We start from the raw sequence: 21,747 nt of genomic DNA on the forward strand, positions 1-21,747 counted from the left end.
TCCGGCAATCTGCTCGACATCGCTGTTGGGGCAGTGCCTGCAACCCATAGAGTTCTGTGTTCACATTCCTCATCATGCATGGGTGTACGCCTCAGTGCACCTTCTGCTGAGCCAGATAAAGCAACCCGTGTTGCAAGATCACGAACAACAAATGTGTTTCCTGAGAACGCTGCTTAACTAATGCCTTCGGGAATAAGGCAGTCACCCTCGCGGACTCCCTAATTGTAAGCTCAACATCCTACACGTTGAACTCAACTACATCACCTACTCGGTTTCTAAAACTTGAACCTGAAGGGTGACCGCTGCAGTAATTTCAGAACGTTAGCGAATAGTTTCTACGTTGAGATGATAATAAGCTGTGGCACAATTTACTTTGCTTCAGTGCATGTAGCTATCTGTATTCGACATCTCGCGATTGTTTCGGGATTCTGATTTCTGGAGGAACTCTCGCATGGATAGTTACAAGCCCGAGCACGTTGGCGCTAGGGGAGGCAGCGAGACCAGCGCCTTGGGTGGGTACACTGAGCGCAGAGGCTCGGAGAGCGGGTGATGGATCTGGAGAGTGAACGCTCTTCCCTGCTGAGAGTAAACGTGGAGCAGCTCCAGATGCAACTTGCGGAACAAATCATTGGCGATAATAGGTGGAATGTGGTCACCTTTCGATGGGCCTGTAAATATGCTGATATCCATCGGAATAAAATTACTACACTAATGGTGTAGTTCCCAATGAAATTTTGACTGTTTGTAAGCACTTAACCTGTTCCAGATATAGCCTGGATGTCGTAGTAAACCGAAGTGATGACCACAGACCACAATTTCGGTGAGGTGGTTTCGGTTTTTCTTTTTTTACTTGAGTGATTTTTTCTGGTGCTCACATAGTTGATGGAAAGCAGTACACCAAATGAATAAGGTGCTTTTTCACAATACTTAAATTTGCTAGTTGTTACCATTGTGTTGCGAATTAATCCGGCCGGCCGGTGTGGCCGAGCGGTTCTAGGCGCTTCAGTCCGGAACCACGCGACTGCTACGGTTGCAGGTTCGAATCCTGCCTCGGGCCTGGATGTGTGTGATGTCCTTAGGTTAGTTAGGTTTAAGTAGTTCTAAGTTTTAGGGGACTGATGACCTCAGATGTTAAGTCCCATAGTGCTCAGAGCCATTTGAACCATATTTTGAATTAATACAATTTACTGTGTTAAGTAAACTACGGTGTCCACCGTTGGTTATTGCCAACATATTATTTGTTATTGCTCTAGCTGTTCGGTACAACTGTTGATTAAAGCAAATAATGTGCAAGGAACTTATGGTGATTAAATTGATCAATACACTTAGTTGTGGGATCCTTTTATTGTTGATTAATAAAAATTCCTGGAGATTTAAATTTTTTGACTGATATATGCTCATTCTGGGTTTTTGGTTGTTGTAAGTGCTTAACAGGTTTTAGTTTGCACCAGCTATTGCTATGTGCTGAAATTTCTGCTATTAAATTGATATGCCAACTGTCAGCCATAGAGGACTTATGTATTAGTGATTTGAGCAGGTGCTGAATCTAGATTTCTGCCAAAAGGCCTTATTCTAAAGTAGACAAAAACACATTCACCATCTCCTCTGTACAGTGAGCAGCAGTCTGTTCTTTTCATAATACTGTCATCATTCCAGCCCGGATTTTCCAGTGCTTGATTTTCCCAAAGGTCATAAAAGTTATTAGTGACCTGTTGCCATTATTTTCAAATTATTATGTCTCATTGTGATAGACATATACTATTTCAATCAATACAGTGAGCAATGCACTTCGCTTATTTTCTATACATAATCTTTCAGAACAGTTGACATTTGCAGAAGGTGCTGCCACTTTATCACTCAATACATAACATGAATGCTTTGTGTGTTTGAATATTCAGATTTCTAAACAAAAAGGTCAGGCAAACAGATTGGAAACACAGACCCACTTTACGTAACTTGCATGCAAGCTGTGTTGCTTACAAGTCGTAAGTGTGCTTATCAGGACTTAACAGCATCACGGAAGTCAGTTAACTGTCTTATTATTCCAATTGCTTTGTGTAAAGTACGATACCTCCATTCTTCACTGATGATTGTCTATAATCTTTGTACTCACATAGCGTTATTATATCGTTACTTTATATATGAGAGGGCATTTTAAATTCAGGACATATTTCAGTATATGTACTTGCATGTAATCTGACTTAAAGGAATTACAATATGAATTTATTGGAATGGTGAATGGATTTTTGTGGACAGACATTTTTCCACATTACTCACTTTTCCTCCTTGGGCAGGCTAAGCGTTATGCTTCCTTCTGCACGATCCCCATACTGCATATAACCAAGGAAACCGGTTACAATGAACAGAGTGACGACGAGAACCATGGCAACGTTAAGCACTCCAAACGTTCCACGGAATTTCTTTGGTGATTTCATGCTGTTCTCTAGCGGCAGAATCTGTAAGTTTAAGATATGAAACGATTACACAGGGCACAAATGTTCCTAAATTACAGGTAATGAATCCGTTTTGGCTTCAATAGCTTCAAAATAATGAGCAAGTCTACTGTTTCATTGTTTTTTTCAGGGGGTGTTAGATGTCCTCGGCAAGATAACCTCCTTTATCTCCTTGTGCATTTCGGGAGGAAATCACTTTCTGTTCATCAAACTGTGATTTACTATTTTTATTTTGTTCATGAACGGCTTTAGATCATGGTTTTCTAAACTGTTCTACAGAACACTGCTGCTCCGCAGGAAGTGAATAAGTACCCCACGAAAATCTGTTAATAACATGCCTTTTCTTTATTCGACATTTCGACAGTACTAATTGCTTTTTAACATTTTATTATGATTTTTCTGTTATTAACGGTGATATAAATTTGAAGAGATTACTGAATAATGTAAATTTTTCTCATTTTTAAAAAAATATATTTATATTCGAAATAAACAAGGTGCTCCATCAGAGTACCAGAACTGTCAAAGTAGTCCGTCAGAGGAAATGTTTGAAACTACTGCTTTAGGCTGGTGTTCGAGTGATTCCTTACAAAATAAAAAAAGACAATATTTGCTTCGTCCTAATACAGGTGAGCTATACATTCATCGCAAAGACCTTGACTCTGACAGTGTGCAGAGTAGAAGCCTACCTTAGTGAATAATTTATTTTCTTATTAATCGACTCCTTCATTAAAAGTCCTTTTGCTTATTGGATAAAACAGCTGATCGTTGCAGAAAATGTGTAAGCATCAGAGATATTTGAAAGAGGTTGTGATTTAAAAAATATCTAACGTTGTAACCTCTTGTAAAACATTAATTCGCTAAACAAAATAACGGGTCATCTCTTGCAGTTGTAAAGTCTCTGCACACCATAGCAGCCTATTTATCTTTTAATTTCTATTATCGTAGTTTTCAGTGTGTATTATTGTGTTATTTTTTCCTCAGTAAAACACAGAGCTTTCAGTTCTTTGTTTATGAGATCATTGTCTGTCAATGCCCTGAGTAAATCGATTTCACTTGAACGACTGTCTGTACATTTTCAGGGAAGATTAGACAATACTTTGCAAATTACAGTGTTTGGTTCAAAACAGCTGGCAACCTGATGTGATGATAAATTTCTAATTCAAGATATTTTGATAGTCACCAACTGTAATACCTGAAAGAGGCACAAAATCAGAATGTTTTCTTCTGGGAATGGACAATTATAAATGCTTTATGTGTTGCAATGGCCTCAGTTCTGTGTGTATATTCAATTAAAATACTGAGTAATTCGAACATAGCGTAATTAATCAATTGTGCTGTTTGTAGAACTGTACAAAAAAATTGAGAAACTCAAAATAAAAATTGTCTGAATATTTTCAAATGCAGGAAGAGTTTCATTTTCAAACAATGCATGGGACTATAGTGGCATCAAGGGTACTGCCCATTTTCTTTTAAAGAACACCTGAGAAATGTGTAAGATTGATCGTTAAATATCGTGAGGGTGGATGGGAACTACTTTTCCTTTACCAGAAGTAGAAGTATGAGTGAGGTATATTACGCCACTGTAGAGTACATTAACTCAAGCAGAGCACTACCTGTTGGTAAAAAATTGAAACATTTCTCTAATTTGGAATAATGTTATGTTTTTTTCTGTGAATCATATAAACTGAATTGTAATTCAAGATGTCATCAACCGAAAAAAGTTCAAACCACTTGGAAGAGACATAATACTTGCTTAAGGCAGAGAAGTGGCAGTGATAGGTTATTCCACTCTGCACGCTCATTGCTCTCCTAGTTAATAAATTACAATAATGAAGGAGAGAAATAATGAAGTGCAATGATATGTATCTGTATGTGGAGCTAAGACATCAGGGAATGATTTCCGTGGTACTAGAGGGATCTTTAGAGGGCAAAAACTGTAGGGGAACGCAGAGATTGGAATACATCCAGCAAATAATTGAGGACGTAGGTTGCAAGTAATACTTTGAGATGAAGAGTTTGGCACAAGAGAGGAATTCGTGGCGGGCCGCACCAAACCAGTCATAATACCGATGACACAAAAAATAAAATAAAAATAAAATGTGAGGAGTTTCATTAGAGTAAGTTCGGTGAAAACAGTATCGTGATCCAAGAGGTAGATCACGAGATATTTCAATTTTAACTACGCACTGAAATTAGAACTGTTAGGTCCGCAGCGCGAAGGCAGTGCGCCCGAGAACGTCACGTCGCGGTGACCGCTCTTTGAATTCTGACGAATGCTGTTGGCTACTCTGCATAAATGCTGTCAATTCTGTACACCAACTTACTTGGAGGACAAGGGGCCTCGATAATAGAATTGATTCACCAGATTAGTTTGTTCTTCTTTTGCAGTGTACTGACCTCTCCACCGAGTGTTATTATAGTGATGCAGAGTTCAATTACGTGCACAGTTGGAAGCACAGAGCAGCTAAAACTGTTTCGTAGGTAACAACAGGTAGGTTTAACAGGTCGATGTGTGCGACTGTGATTTAGGGATGTAGTATCTGAATGCAGGCCTGTGACGAAATTAAGTCCCACATCCCTTTTAGATTGCCCCTTACCGTCAAATGCAAGTTATTCAATATTACGTTTCAGAGCGGGGTACTGGGCTGGTACTTGGTCTTGATGTAAACTGATGTACATAAAACGCTGCGACAAATTATCCGGGAAGGTCTGTCCAATGGAGGCTCTATTTTCATTTAGCCTCAGATTGATAAACCATATTCGTTAAATAACCGAGAGATGGTCAGCCATATTTCAAGGTATGTGTGCATTATTTAAATGTATTAGAGCGTCCTATACTGCATGTGTCAAAATCAACAAACGTTAATTTATTGTATCAGTAGGAGCTCTTAAATTGTGGTGGTGAAGAGTTTTGTAAGCCAGAGGCCAAACAAATTCAAAATAGCATATCCACGTAACATTTGGATGTTTGAGTATGTTGGTTCCTACTGCTTATTAGGATGAATGCGATCAGGTAAACGATGTGCCTTTCACGTATTTTTTTAAATCGCTTTCTTTTGCAACTGGCTCAGTACCTCTCAAACATCTATCATAGTTCCAGCGTATTGATATTACCTAATCATATCTCTAAATCTTTCGCCTTCCTAACTTCAGTCTTATGGCTATGGAACAATCAGCTCAGTAATGTACATGTGATCGAACCGCACGCAGCCGGCCGGAGTGGCCGAGCGGTCCTAGGCGCTACAGTCTGGAACCGCGCGACCGCTACGGTCGCAGGTTCGAATCCAGCCTCGGGCATGGATATGTGTGATGTCCTTAGGTTAGTTAGGTTTAAGTAGTTCTAAGTTCTAGGGGACTGATAACCTCAGCAGTTAAGTCCCATAGTGCTGAGAGCCATTTGAACCATTTTTGAACCGCACGCTCCGTTCAAGAGAAAAGTAAAGGTTTTTATATTCCGCTAATGCCTCCTTCCTGTCAACAGTGAACTGATACCTTTAGCTTATAGACGACACCTCTTATTTGATTATTTTTATCTTTAACATTGCTATTATTCACCTAAAAGGCCGACGTTACGGAAAAACTCTGACGTCAGAGGACGTGCGGAAGACGATCCTTGGAAGGACAAGAAACAAATGATGTCAGATGAACATGTGCTCAGAAATGTACGGTATCAAGTGGTAAATGCCATTTCATTCATGCCATGAACACCCAGCCTCTACATTCCATGCACGAAACTTTGTTTTTAAGTTGATCACCTCGTTAACATTTTCTAGGGGTACATAGATTCCGTTGTTTGCCATGCATCCAAGGGGAGTCACCCGGAACCTGGACAGGAGCCAGATGACTGGAGCTATTTTTATTTAATTTCTGAGAGTACTTTTCACAAACAAAGATAGAAAGCACTAGTGTAGGTGTTTCTATGCGCCAGAGGACAAAGTTTATGACGTGGTCAATATACAGGGTGATTCAAAAAGAATACCACAAATTTAGGAATTTAAAACTCTGCAACGACAAAAGGCAGAGCTAAGCACTATCTGTCGGCGAATTAAGGGAGCTATAAAGTTTCATTTAGTTGCACATTTGTTCGCTTGAGGCGCTGTTGACTAGGCGTCAGCGTCAGTTGGTGCTAAGATGGCGACCACTCAACAGAAAGCTTTTTGTGTTATTGAGTACGGCAGAAGTGAATCGACGACAGTTGTTCAGCGTGCATTTCGACCGAAGTATGGTGTTAAACCTCTTGATAGGTGGTGTATTAAACGTTGGTATAAACAGTTTACAGAGAATGGGTGTTTGTGCAAAGGGAAAAGTTCTGGACGGCCGAGAACGAGTGATGAAAATGTAGCACGCATCCAGCAAGCATTTGTTCGCAGCCCAGGAATTGGCTGTTCCCTCAGCTCGAACAAGAAGCACAACAATTGATATTTCAGCAGGATGGAGCGCCACCACATTGGCACTTATCTGTCTGTAACTACCTGAACGTCAACTACCCGAGGCGATGGATCGGCCGCCAGGCAGCCCGTGACAGAGCACTTCATCACTGGCCTCCAAGAAGCCCTGATCTTACCCCCTGCGATTTTTTCTTATGGTGGTATGTTAAGGATATGGTGTTTCGGCCACCTCTCCCAGCCACCATTGATGATTTGAAACGAGAAATAACAGCAGCTATCCAAACTGTTACGCCTGATATGCTACAGAGAGTGTGGAACGAGTTGGAGTATCGGGTTGACATTGCTCGAGTGTCTGGAGGGGGCCATATTGAACATCTCTGAACTTGTTTTTGAGTGAAAAAAAAACCTTTTTAAATACTCTTTGTAATGATGTATAACAGAAGGTTATATTATGTTTCTTTCATTAAATACACATTTTTAAAGTTGTGGTATTCTTTTTGAATCACCCTGTATATTGTACTATGTGGAAATGAAAATTGATTCATGTACACAAATAAGTAGAAACGCAAAGAACTGGATTCCTGTGAGCTGGACGGAGAACCCATCATGTGGAAGTTGCTTCATCCAACATCTCAGGCAGTGTGTCCTGCAAGAATAGCAGACCTACCGTGCCTCCAAGGTTTCGTGAAGGAGCAAGGGTCCCCTGACAACAATAGCCGCGTACACACTGAAGCTGAACCGGTTCTGATGTGTCCTGGTCACCATGTCAGAGGGACCAGTACAGCCCATAAATTAGTGTTATCTAGGTTGGTGTTTTCTGCCAGAACATGCTATAAGGTAGTTGTACGACGTCGGTAAAATGGCACCTAGCACAGTACCCACGCATGACAAGAGGTGTTTTGATAAAGCATTATTTGTTGCTTATCATCTGCATCTTGACTCATTTGTGCTGCATGAATGAAGCAGATTTTTGGTAATTTATACAAAATCATAAACAACGTACCTGTACTTCGTTTAATCAACAACACTGATCTGATGCAGCTACACACACAAGTCTCTCCTGCTGCACTGTCGTCGTCTCTGCATAACTATTCAGATCTACATTCATTTTAGCCCATCCACTTTAGGCGAGCCTTGTCTCCCTCTATAATTTATACTAGACTCATCCTGCTCCCGATACTTCTCCATTGCCGAATTACAGGGTGGTTACAATTAAATTTTCGCTACCTGACAAGGCTTCCATGATAAACAAGTGATAGTAGGACAAGGAAACGTTGTCGAAACATAACGAGTGAAACATTGAGAGAAATACATTTTTATTTCCAGTATGAAATATTCACTCTGCAGCGGAATGGACGCTGATATGAAACTTCCTGGCAGATTAAAATCGTGTGTTGGACGGATGCTCGAACCTGGGACCTTTGCCTTTCGCGGGAAATTTCTCTATCGACTGAGCTATCCAAGCAAGACTCAAGACCCGCAATATCCTTTCTTCCAGGAGTGCTACTTCTACAAGGTATGCAGGAGAGATTGTGCGTAGTTTGGAAGGTGGGAGACACCAGGGAATTAAAGCTGTGAGGACAGGTCGTTAGTCGTGCTTGGGTAGCATGAGCACTCGCTCATGAAAGGCACAGTTTCCCAGTTCGAGTCTCTGTCTGGTACGCAGTTTTAATGTTCCACGAAGTTTCACATTTTTGTTTCGACATGAGAGAGTAACATTAGTTAACTGTGTACCATGTTTTCGTTCCAGATTACAATTGTTGCTCAGTGTGACGACCATCCGCATCCACGAAGCCAGGAAACGTATTAGAGACTGGTCTACCATCTGAGCTGGAGTGTCTGCTGCCTCCAGCGCTGCGTGCATCTTCATCCTCCAACCTCTGTTAGTGTCTCGCTGATAAACCTTTTCCTTCAGGTAGCCCCACAGCCAGAAATCAAACGAGTTCAAATCTGGTTATCTCGGTGACGTGGCCGTTTGGAACAATCGGACAATTCGGTACTCTTCAAATGTATTAACGACTAACCGAAAGATTTCACGAACAATGTGAAGTGGGGCTCCATCGCTGCATCTCGTTAGTCCTTGGAGTACGAGTTCCTCAAAGAGAAAATGGGTCAGTTGTGGCAACAGTAACTTCTTCAATAATTTGTTTTACAGAAGTTCGAAATTTAGCTCTAACGGCTTTGCGAGATTCTTTTAATCGTTTCCACATCGAAACCTTTTCTCGAAATCTGGCAGAAAACCCTAAGAGAATTTGGTCACATGTAAAGGACACAGCGTCAATAGGCGGTCAAAACCTTCACCGTGCGATAACAGGGGTGATGTCACCGATGATAGTGCCGCTAAAGCAGAGCTACTAAACACGGTTTTCCGAAACTCCTTCACCAAAGAAGACGAAGTAAGTATTCTAGTATTCGAGTCTAGAACAACTACCAAGTTGAGTAACTTAGAAGACACCCTCGCTGTAGTAAAGCATCTTAAATCACTTAATAAAGGAACGGCCTCCAGTCCAGATTGTATACCAGTCAGATTCCTTTCAGAGTATGCTGATACAATAACTCTATACTTAGCAATCATAGAGAACCGCTCACTCGTCGAAAGTTCCTTACCTCAAGACTGGAACGTTGCACAAATTGCACCAACTCCCGGGAAAGCAATACTGTGTTTGAATATTATGAATCACCTCGAAGAAAACGATTTAATGACAAATAATCAGCATGGATTGAGAAAATATCATTCTTGTGAAACAAGAAGTCCCACGAAGCAATGAGTGCTATCAGCAGGCGATGTCAAATTGATTCCATATTTTTAGATTTCCAATAGGCTTTTGACATCGTTCCCCACGAGCGACTTCTAATAAAATTGCGTGTCTATGGAGTATTGTCTCATTAGCGCGATTGGACTGGAGATTTCCTGTCAAAAAGATCATAGTTCGTAGTACTTGACGAAAATGCATCGAGTAAAGCAGAAATACGAGATATCTGACGATTCCCAAGGAAGTGTTATAAGCCCCAAGCTGTTCCTGATCCACATAAACGATTTAGGAGACATTCTGAGTAGTCTTCTTAGACTGTTTGCAGATAATACTGTCATATAACGTTTAGTAAAGTCATCAAATGATCAAAACCAAAATTCAGAATGATTTACACGAGATACATGGTGTGTAGAGTGGCAATTGACTCTAAATAATTAAAAGTGTGAAGTCATCCTTATGAATATTAAAAGAAATCTGCTAAATTTCGGTTATACGAGAAATCATACAGGTATAAAGGTTGGAAATTCAACTAAATTCTTAGGGATTACAGTTACGAATAACTTAATTTGGGACGATCACATGGATAACGTTCTAGGGAAAGCAAACCAAAGGCCGTGATTTACTACCAGGACACTTAAAAAGTGCAACAGGTGAAAGACGTGCACTTCATTCACCATTCAGTGCTCGTAATTCATATTTCTAATCCCAGCATTCTGGTACTCGGTAAAAAAATAATTGAGGTAATATTAATAATTGCTATGGGTTGCCTGATTTATTTGACGATTTTTACAGCTTGTATCACACTGATCTGTGAGAGGAGCTTGGCGCTAGAAATTTTCTTTATTTATGGGCGAGGGCAGCAGTCTCTCTAGCAGCCATGATGGCTTCCCGTTTCCCATCCCTTTTCCGATCGCCTGGGTAGCACGTACTGTCGTTTGAACATTCAGTAGCGGCCAAAGTTTCTCCTGTTCTCAGCCCCCTAACCCGCCTTACCAACCTTGTAAACGCAATTTCTGCTCAATTTTAACGTCGCGAGGTCGCCTCCCTGTGAAATTCCGGCCCTATGATTGGCCAGTTCAGGTGCGCGCCCGTTTTCCGCGGGCGGGCGCCAACCGCCCTCCGCGGATGGTTGGTGGACAAAGGGGCAGTAGCTGGCAGTTCTAGTGTGACCGTGCCGGAGACCGGAGGTGCCGCTTCCAGGAGATGAAGTTCGGTAAGAATGAGCGCCGGCGTGCACTGCAGATTCGCGCCCTGCGGCCCAGAGGGAACCTTATAGGTCATTGTGAATAGTTTCGCGTCTTGTGGGTTTTATTGCTTTAGTACAGGAGGCTACCGAGCGATTCACGCACAGTAGCATCTTCTTAGTGTTTGGCTAATTCCTGGTGGTGGTCGTTGCACGCCTGCAACCCCTTCCTTTACTAAATGAGATTCTATCTGATAATACGGCGATCGTTACTAAAATTCCTTTGCTCCTGCTATCGTGGCTGGTTATGAACGTACGTTGGAGCAGGCTGCTGAACTCGAATCTTTCTTCCTACAACCCCCAATTGGTTGTATTATTGTTCGGGTCTCAACTGTTCAATAAATGAGTCCGTTAATCTTACATTCTCTCTCTTTCCTTACGTGAACTCACCCACAGTGTAACAGAATATTGGAGAACTATAACGGTTGCTATAAGATCGTGCAGGTCTCGCGCCACTAACGATAGTATAAAGATTCAATATCGCGCGCCTGCCACGACCATTGCATGCATGGCACCGATTACAGTAGTAACCATGTTCAACTATTCCCATTGATAAACTGGGAAGTGTTCACGGCTCAGTGTGAGTACGTGAGCACTAAATCCACTTGATGTGGTGGAAGTAGTGGCCTCTGTTTTGCCTTGCTGGTTTAGACCAAAACAAAATATCAAAAATCACAGCCCCTACAGCAAGGAATAGAACCTGTAAAATAAAAACGAGCCACCGCTTTTTCAGGTCTTCTAAAGAGAGTGCTTACATCACGCTTGTCCGTCCCCTTCTCGAGTTGCTGTGCCGTGTGGGATCCACATCAAATGGGACTGACGGAGGACATCGAAAAAGTTCAAAGAAGGGCAGCTCGTCTCGTATTGTCGCGAAATAGAGAGAGAGTGCTACGGATATATGATACGTGATTTCGAGTGGCAGTCATTACAACAATGCCGTTTTTCGTTGCGGCAGGATCTTCTTGTGCAATTTCAATCACCAATTTGAAAAAAATATTCTATTGGCATCTATCTACATAGGAAGAAACGATTATCATGACAATATAAAGAAATCAGAGATCGCACAGAAAGAGTTAAGTGCTCGTTTTTCCCGCTCGCCATTCGAGAGCGAAATGGTAGCTAAATAGCATGTAGGTAGTTCGATAAACACTCTGGCACGCCCTAAATCGTGAACTGCAGAGTAATCATGTAAATGTACGTAGGTGTTGTGCTCCAACTGGCCGTCGGCATCTGCCAGGAGCAATTCCAAAATCGTCAGTTACTTCGAACTTCCGAATCTTCATGACCTCTCAATATTCCGTTAATGCGTCGATACTAGAGAAGAACAGCAGCACGTTTGCTGTTGTTTTGGTCAAACAGGTTTAAGAATAAAGCCCTGCTCACCTTGTTCACACACATGTTGACAGTCTTCAACTTCAACGCACACTGATGCTTCGTTTCGACCCTACGTCGCTCTTCCTTTACCGGCGCTTTATTGCATGTCATGACACTAACATTAGTAACAACGCAAATCCGGCAAGGCACGGTCGGAACATCAATCCTATAAAGTTGGACAAATAGTTTTCCGTCTACAGTGATTCAAATATCGAAAATTTAATTATAACCACCCTATAACTGTCAGTGGTCAAACTGGGTCAAATTAAATCAAACAATAGTAGCTCTATTCATTTCAAGAAAGTATGGAAGGTATCTACTTTAAATCCGTAAACTCGAATCGTCTTCCACAACTAATTATTGCTTAAACTCACATTATTTAATATCGCCATATGCGTTAATCCTCTTATCTTTGAAGCTTCTTGGCAGATTAAAACTTCGTGCTGGACTTAGTCTCTAACTTGAGACCTTTGCTTTTCGTGGGCAAACGCACTACTGACTGAGGTTCCGAGTTCAAGTTCCGGTTAGCCATGCATTTCTCATCTGCCAGGAAGTTTCAAATCAGCGCAAACTCTTCTGCAAAGTGAAAATTTCATCACGTATTTTCTTGGCCAATATATTTTCTTCGTAACATACTTACAACTCCAATCGCCTCTAGTGAGAAGAGAACCGTTCCGATGAAGAGAGGAAATTCTTCGAACGTTCCAAATGGCTGTTTGTCGTCGAGAGTAGGAGAGCCGATCACCAGGTAATAGAAGGTGATACCGAATCCTGCTACGGTCAGGAGGCTGGCCAGCGTTGTGAATGGAGCCAGGAGCTTCAGGTTGCGCACCATGTTTATCAGTATGAGTGGTAGCAACAAAATTAACATGTAGATCCTCAGGTCCAGCCCACTATAGTACACGTCCACAACCTGTGAGAGTATAGGATTAATTGCAACTTAACGTATTGTCACTGTACGAGCAATCGTTTCTTATGTAGCTATAAATGTATGAACTGTGACAAAATAAGAAGTTATTACTTAATTACTATCGAAGTATTCATTATTTTCACTGACGTATTATCTTACAATGAATGACACACAAACACACACACACACACACACACACACACACACACACACATACACACACACACACACACACACACACACACTCTCACACTCACACTCACCGGCGGTCAAAACACAGATAAAGTGAATTAATTCCCAAAGACAACAAACAGGCAGGCCGCAAGCTACGATGGAGAGTCACTGGTTGACCAAAGAAAACGAGTCGAACGCCTGTGATAAAGGCTAGCGTGGTCTGTGCAGCGTATCTTGACCATAGGGAGAGCTGGCTGGAGATGACAGCGCGGTCGTTTGAAACGGAGCACAAGCTCATATTGCGGAAGGATAGTGAAGGAAATCGGCCGTGCCCTTTTCAGAGAAACCATCCCCGCGTTTTCCTGGAGCGATTTTCGGAAATCACATGAAACATAAATCTGGGTATTATAAAGTAGTACTGTACTGGAGCTCAATACGTCGCTTCAAAAAAGTCATACAGCCGATGAAGAACGACTTTATTATTCATGTTGGTCATATGACGCATTTCGGATTTATTTCCATTATCAGATATGGTTCAAATCGCTCTAAGCACCATGGGACTTAACACCTGAGGTCATCAGTTTCCTAGACTTAGTACTACTTAAACCTAACTAACCTAAGAACATCACACATATCCATGCCCGAGGCATGATTCAAACCTGCGACCGTAGCATCAGCGCGGTTCCCGATTGAAGCGCCTAGAACCGCTGGGGCACAGCGGCCGGCCATCCATGTTCACAGAGGTTTACAGGATACGAGCGTTACTATATGTACTTGTAGCCAAGCAGACAGTTGTAAAATGTAGGTATAGTGACGCCCGTATCCTGTGATCCTCTGTGCACTTGGATATCTGATGATGGAAATAAATCCGAAACGCGTCAAGTGAGTAATGTGAGTAATAAAGTCCACTTGTACCGCCTGTGTGACATTTTTTAAATGACCAATCAGCTTGAGTATAGTAGTGCATTGTAATATAACGATGATCGCCTGGCTCCTACGAGATTTCATGTCTCTGTTATATTGCTAAATCTGGATGGTCGGACGAGGATTTGAACCATCATCTTTTCGTGGCATCGCTATGCTCAGTGGCCCCGTTCCAGTTCTCCCAGTAGGAAAAATCCAAAGCAGTACCTGGTTCATACGCATGGCAACCAGAAATGTCTGACCAATCAGGGAACAGTTACTAGGAAATATTTTTTATCTGTTTCTAATTACATATCTGTTGCATTTCAGAACTTTTTTGCTGTTGTGTGTTGACTGATTCAATGTGGGCGTTCCACACAAGTTGCAACTGCAACCAAGGCACTCTGCCTTTCAGAGGTAACGACCCATTCCAGAGTCGTTGCACTACTTCTTATGCACTGACCAACACCTTCAATCTGTCATTACCTGATCAAGCGTTTTAGAGCCTTCGGAAGTTCTTCTGCACGTCTCGTTGGACTAACACGTGTGGATAAAAATATTTTGCGGAGGATTAAAGATTTATTCTACAATCAATCCGTAGGCCGTGGCTAAACCGTTCTCCACCGTATTCAATTCCCCAGGATAGCCAGTCCAGTAAGGTGCACGCGGAAACCTTTAGGGAGATAGGCTACACACTCTAACACCTTTGAAGCTTTGAGTCGAGAGAGGAATCTGATACCTCAGTTTCTACTACTTTTGTCTACAAAACGGAACCTTATCACAGATATATACGCAGTAACGTGCAGTAGTCTCTCACTACAGTGTTACAGATATGCTTAGGATTGAGTACAAGAGGAATGGGGGTCACTTAAGGACTCTCGTATCTCTGAAGTGTTCCTTAAACTGTTGATACACAGTTCACGGTCTTTCTGAAGGTAAATGTCACCCATAGCGTACAGTAGACCAAAAAACGGCTGCATATGAGCAGACTGTAGCCATTGATAGGGAGTGGAAAACGTATCAGAGGCACAATTTCATCCCATGACAACCCATGCGACAATGCCCACACCTCTTTCTGGAACTGTGACCTATTGACAAACTACGTACGTCCTCTAAAGTGTTTTGAATCCTTAAGGACCTGCACGACGAGCGTCTGTCAACCTGCACAATAGCTCTTGAGTCCAGGCAGCCTATTCCGTCGCTCGGAGCATCCAATAGCGATTTTCGTGCGCCTCTATGCGTCACGGATAATCCGATGCACTGAGCGGGTTACCAGTTGCAGGTTGCCCGTCTATTGGTTTTTAGGGGCGAGAGAAACCTGATGTCCAATATTTCATATGACTAATGACCGAATTTACGCTAAAGGATTAACAAAATAAATGAAGTATTAGAGTTAGAACTTGTGTCCATGTCTTGAGAAAGCGTCACTCACTGCGCGCAAATCACCCAGATTTTGAGAATGGGAGCACCTAGAGACTTCCGACAAACTTTTCCCACAGTTTCAAACCTTTTCGAGACTTTTTATCGCTTAAACTCCCGACAAAATGATAAACGGAAGGAAGTTCATCTCTTAATATATTTTAGCTGTTCATGAAGTAAAACTTCAGCATCAGGCATGATTTTTCAATTTATTCTTACTACTACTAACTGTTTTCGCTTCATATTTTGCAGAGACTACTCGCATGTAGCACTGAACGTAACTGCAAAATTATGTCACCGGATTACTCAACGTTCGGACATAAACAGCGAGATGCGTGAAAAACTAGATTTTGTTTAAATGGAGCTCAGATTACACAAACTGTAGTCATCCGGTGTTGGATAACGAGAACACTTATTACTTCCAACAAACTTTGTAATTTCCAACTTTTTCTACACTTGGAGAGTCCGACGATTTGCTGCACTGTGACTCTTCCACAAGCTATTACAATATGCGATGTTCTATCAGAGACCCCTGTTTACAGAACGTGCTTTCCCACGTTACTTGTCGCCGGCGGCGACGGTTTACCCCGATAGTGGCGCGCCCTTGCCGTGGTCAGACGTGCAGAGTCCAGGAGGTGCATTAGCTCGGAGGTACACTATCCAGTGCGTTTCGCACCCAGAGATTAGTTACGTTGAACAACTGATACTGTGTTTGAACTTTTGTAAGCGTCGTGCTACGCTGTGTTGCTATAGCGGTGTCAGCTGGTGTGCTTAAGGTATGATAGGGTTTTTAGAAACTTTTTTAAAATTTCCCGTCTCCTCCTGCACGGGATGGTTTATTGTCGTAATTTTTTTCTTCCAGTTAGGCCCACCTCTCATCCACCTGTCATTCCTTATGATTTTATGACGGATGGGTTTTATACGAGGGTGAGTCAAATGAAAATCTTAAATATTTTTTTAAATATTATTAACTGTGCAGAAGTGGTACGAAGCTGTATCACTTTTCAACATATTCTGCCCCACGCTCAATGCAAGTCCTTCAGCGCTTACAAAGTGCATAAATTCCTTTAGAAAAAAAATTCGTTTGGTAGTCCGCGCAACCACTTATGCGCTGCAAGGCGTACCTCTTCATCTTTCGTCCCATTGCGTCTTTGAGTGGTCCAAACTTACGGAAATCACTTGGGGCAAGGTCTGGTGAGTACAACGCATGAGGAAGACACTCAAAATGCAGGTCTGTGATTGTTGCAACTGTTGTATGGGCAGTGTGGGGCCTTGCACTGTCATGCTGCAAAAGGACACCTGCTGACAGCAATCCGCGTCGCTTTGATTTGATTGCAGGATCTGTGTATGATGGACTGGTGACAGTGGTACCTCTACGCGTGTAATTCTCCAAAATGACGCTTTTTAGACCCAAAAGAGAGTCAGCATAACCTTCCCTGCTGGTGGATTTGTTAGAAACTTCTTTGGTTTTGGTGATGAGGAATGGCGCCATTCCTTGCTCGCTCTCTTCGTTTCCGGTTGGTGGAAGTGACCCCAGTTTTCGACCCTAGTAACGATTCATGCAAGGAAGCCATCACCTTGTCATTCAAAGCGCTGCAGAAGTTCTTCACAAGCATCAACACGTCGTTCTCTCATTTCAGGAGTCAGCTGCCGTGGCACCCGTCTTGCAGACACTTTGTGAAACTGGATCATATCATGCACAATGTGGTGTGTTACCCCATGACTAATCTGTAAACATGCTACAATGTCATTCAGTGTCACTCGGCGGTTTTCCTTCACAATGGCTTCAACTGCTGCAATGTTCTGTGGAGTCACAACTCGTTGTGCCTGACCTGGGCGAGGAGCATCTTCCACTGAAATCACACTATTTGCGAACTTCCTACTCCATTCGTAGACTTGCTGCTGTGACAAATATGCATCACCGTACTGAACCTTCATTCCTCGATGAATTTCAATAGGTTTCACACCTTCACTACGCAAAAACCGAATAACAGAACGCTGTTCTTCCCTGGTGCAAGTCGCAAGTGGGGTGGCCATCTTTATACTGATACTGCGACGGTATGTGTGCATCTGCATTATGCTGCCACCTACAAGCCATTCTGGACGCTGTTTGTAGCACGCTTACCAACTTACAGGATAACGGCGCGAAATTTCAATTTGTTATTACAAATTTAAGGTTTTCATTTGACTCACCCTCGAATCCAGTTACTAAGTTTAATATACGTTGTTGTTCATTTAGTCACGTAGCCGTGCAGGATAGGACCATGCCTCTCACTGTATTTGTTTTTAGTGGACTGTTTTAATGTTTTGTCGACAATTTGATGTTGCCCTAGAAGAGCCAAACTCGTTATTTGAAAAATGGTTCAAATGGCTCTGAGCACTATGGGACTTAACATCTATGGTCATCAGTCCCCCAGAACATAGAACTACTTAAACCTAACAAACCTAAGGACAGCACACAACGCCCAGCCATCACGAGGCAGAGAAAATCCCTGACCCCGCCGGGAATCGAACCCGGGAACCCGGGCGTGGGAAGCGAGAACGCTACCGCACGACCACGAGATGCGGGCTCGTTATTTGAACTGAGTAACTTTGTAACCAAGATTGGTTTTCAATTTGCCATAATTCAGAAGGGCTGTTGTACCAGGCAGACAAAGTGGAATGGAATAAATTTTAAAATGTGGTTGTCCTTTCCTAAAATTTGTATGGATTACAACTGAAATTCTGCCTTTCAAGTTATAAAGAAATTATCAGAACAGGGAGAATCTTAGTGTTAGAAATAATATTTTATATAGAGATTTTACATATCCTTAATAACATGTTTGCGGCGAGACGTCTACATCTACGTGATTACTCTGTTGTTCACAATAAAGTGCCTGGCAGATGTGGATGGAATTGAACAACAGGTAATTTATAGAAAGTTTGTCACAGTAGCTAGTCCATTCAGCAGTTACACCACTGACCGCAAACGGAAGTGGCAGACGTGCATGTCCAGTATCACAGCCACAGCCAGGCTAAACAAGTCCAGACCTGGAACACGCTCGTATACTGATATCACACATTACAATCTTGAAGATTCGGCAGCCAGTCACGTCTTGCTAAATACCTGAGCTGATCATCAGTAGGCATTTATTGGACATACAGAAATAGTTTCTCAGCATAGTAAAGGAACTCACGAAGTGATCGATTCACTCCGTGGATTGTGGAGAGGCACTGTAGAGGTACCACGTGCCAGTCCATTGGGTGTCCCGATAATTATGGTGAGCGTCTATGAATAGCGACAATGAAGAATATCCGTCATCTAGAGCTCTAACTGGCTGAGCAGTGAATATAACACAGGCGATACCAATATCGGACTGTGGTTGATGTGTGCCGCACCATTTATGGAGAGCAGATAGCTAGCTGTGTTGTGTGGTCCATGTGAGACGTCTTGGGCCATCTCGTTGGCAGTGATGTACAGTCTTAGACATAAAAACTGACCGCCAGCCGGCCGCCACAGAGACTAAGTCCGAGTCGTTCACTTAAGATGGCCAATAAAACTGACCGCCCCTGACACCTCTGAGTCCGGCCATCTGCACAACCTGGCAACACTGTGAGATGCGGAAATGTTAGGAGGAAGTGTTGTTTACTTCCAAGTTGATATGGATGGAGTGAGCCCGTAAAAGTTATGAGTCTGATCGAACATCCAAGACAATTCGCTTGACACTCTACCCACCCGCAATAACAAGTATTCCTGAAACAATCCCACAGGACAGCTCGTGGCTGCGTAGCGATCATAACAGCTTACGCTCGAGCGTTTCCTCGTGCTGCAGCAGCTACCGGCCACCGGCCAGACGCCACCCGCCACCTGAAATCCGGCGCCGCCCAGGTGAACGCGGCGCCACGCTGTCAGTGTGTGTATCAATGCCATTTTCGAATCTGAAGTTCTAGTTATCATCTTGCAATTAAGCATTGGATTTTGCATACTTGAAAATCATGAACTACAGTTAAGCATTGTAAAATTGAGTCGCAAGTGGAAAAACACAACATTTGATTTGGTATAACAGAGGGGTGAATATAGAGGACGCAGCTAGAAAGATTTGAACTCTGTTTGGAGCGAGTGCTTTTGGGAAAAATACGCCAGAAAAAGATATTCTTGTGTCAACAAAGGTCGTTCTGGCATGAATGATTTTCCACATTAAGGAAGTCTCGACTACTGATTTATGTGACAGATTACCATTTTACCATCATGCGACATTTACATTCAACAGGCTAAGTTCAGAAGTCTGGTGTAGGAGTACTGCATGCTCTAATTCGAAACAACAAAAATCAACGGAGTGACTATTATTGAACGTCATCAGGTCACTCATCGAGCATTCCTATGCAGTACTGTTACTGGTGACGTGTTATGATGCCTTTATCGTTAACTTCCTAAGAAGAAATGAAAGGCTGAGCCCCACCAAAAGACGTAGACTAGCGTAAAGAGTAGTGTGAACGTAATATTTTACATCTGGTACCTCCAAAAGTGTGTTTTGGGCTACGAATTCTGCCCCATGGGGTGTGTGCAACACAGATGTAATTTGTTGCCAACAACTGAGACACCTTTCGGTCGCAGTGTAAGAAAATCGAGCAACAAAACTACATCACCTATGATACTGCATGATAACTCACTCTGTTGATTTGAGAAACAAAACTGTCCAGGAGATTGATAGGAATCTCTCAGGCACTTGTATTGATAGGGAAGTCCTCTCTCAAGCACTTGTCCCTCTCGTCATATATTCGTAAAATTTTACCTTTCACGCTATTAGCCGGCCGAAGTGGCCGTGCGGTTAGAGGCGCTGCAGTCTGGAACCGCAAGACCGCTACGGACGCAGGTTCGCATCCTGCCTCGGGCATGGATGTTTGTGATGTCCTTAGGTTAGTTAGGTTTAACTAGTTCTAAGTTCTAGGGGACTAATGACCTCAGCACTTGAGTCCCATAGTGCTCAGAGCCATTTGAACCATTTTCCCGCTATTCATCGATCAACCGTCAAGGCAATTCATTTCTAGACGAAAATGCTCTTAAAACTATACTGGTTTACTGGTTTAATGACATCGTTAGAACCAGTGGGTTTTCTACAGGCGTAGAATTTGCAAACAACATTAGCATTATCAGATTGTTGTAGATATCGTGAAAGAAAATTCAGCTGCTGATTAATTTCTCTTTGATGATTAATGTTGCGATTAGTAAACTAATGGAAAATGCAATTAAAATATTCACTGTACTAATACTAATTAAATTCAGCCTACTACAGAAACATCACGACGGCAATCTATCTTAATAAAGCATTATGTATCTGTATGACAATTGAGCCTATTTTAACACGAATTAGTAGAATATTACCGACTTTTGACTTCGAAAAGATCTGTATTTACTTCATTTCCTGTATCATTCGCAAGTATTATGAAAATGTGGCATTTCATAGATAAAATTATGTATTCACAACAACAAAAAATATGTCGGCAGAAAACAAAAGTGGCATTATGAAATTGGCAGTACCGTAAGGTTTCCGCTCTGACACTAAGGGTTACTGAAAGTACCAAGACGAATTTTGCTCGAGCGTTATCTTACGATACCCTTATTGATTTGTATCTGCCTCAGCTACAAAAGAATTAAAAATCTGGCTTTCAGCGAGTCTCGAAACGCGAACGAAAGCAGCTTGCACCTGGTAGCCAAGCATGTTTCCTGGGAGCTGGTTTTTTCCTAAAGTGGGAAGACATCCTTTTGTAGTTGAATTGTTGGCAAAAGTCAGTCAGCCGTGTGCCGTTGGTCTAAGCGTTTCGGTATGTTGAATTTGTACCAATGATTTTTCTACAGGTTTTTTCTCTTCCAAATAGAGAGTTGTTGTCTCCCATTAGTATTTTCACGTCATCTTGGTGAATTTTGTTCCTAGTATTTCCGAGTGTGTTCCAGAATTTTTCGACATTTTTGGTGTTTTTCTTATTTTCGATGTTGGTGGAGGTATGTGCATTGATGAGTGTATATTTTTTACTGGAGCTCTGAATGAGCATAGTCATAAGTCGATTGTTGATGGGTGTGATTTCTATGACAGAGTTGATGATAGATCTGTGTTCGAGAAAAGCAGTGCCGAAAAGTGGTACGCCCTTCGCT

The 21,747-nt window shown here is 42.2% G+C and overlaps 1 protein-coding gene across 1 annotated transcript in view; it reads right to left on the minus strand.

Annotated features, from left to right (window-relative positions):
* LOC124613513 (proton-coupled amino acid transporter-like protein CG1139) overlaps positions 1-21,747 on the minus strand; it is a 102,398-nt gene that overhangs the window by 22,097 nt on the left and 58,554 nt on the right. Inside the window, exons 6-7 of the mRNA XM_047142223.1 lie at positions 12,852-13,124; positions 2,278-2,456 (exon numbers count right to left, since the gene is read on the minus strand). Of these exons, the coding sequence (XP_046998179.1) occupies positions 2,278-2,456; positions 12,852-13,124 (452 nt within the window). The remainder of the gene's footprint in view (positions 1-2,277; positions 2,457-12,851; positions 13,125-21,747) is intronic.

Source organism: Schistocerca americana, chromosome 4 (genome assembly GCF_021461395.2).
Source record: "Schistocerca americana isolate TAMUIC-IGC-003095 chromosome 4, iqSchAmer2.1, whole genome shotgun sequence".
Taxonomy (NCBI): Eukaryota; Metazoa; Arthropoda; class Insecta; order Orthoptera; family Acrididae; genus Schistocerca; species Schistocerca americana.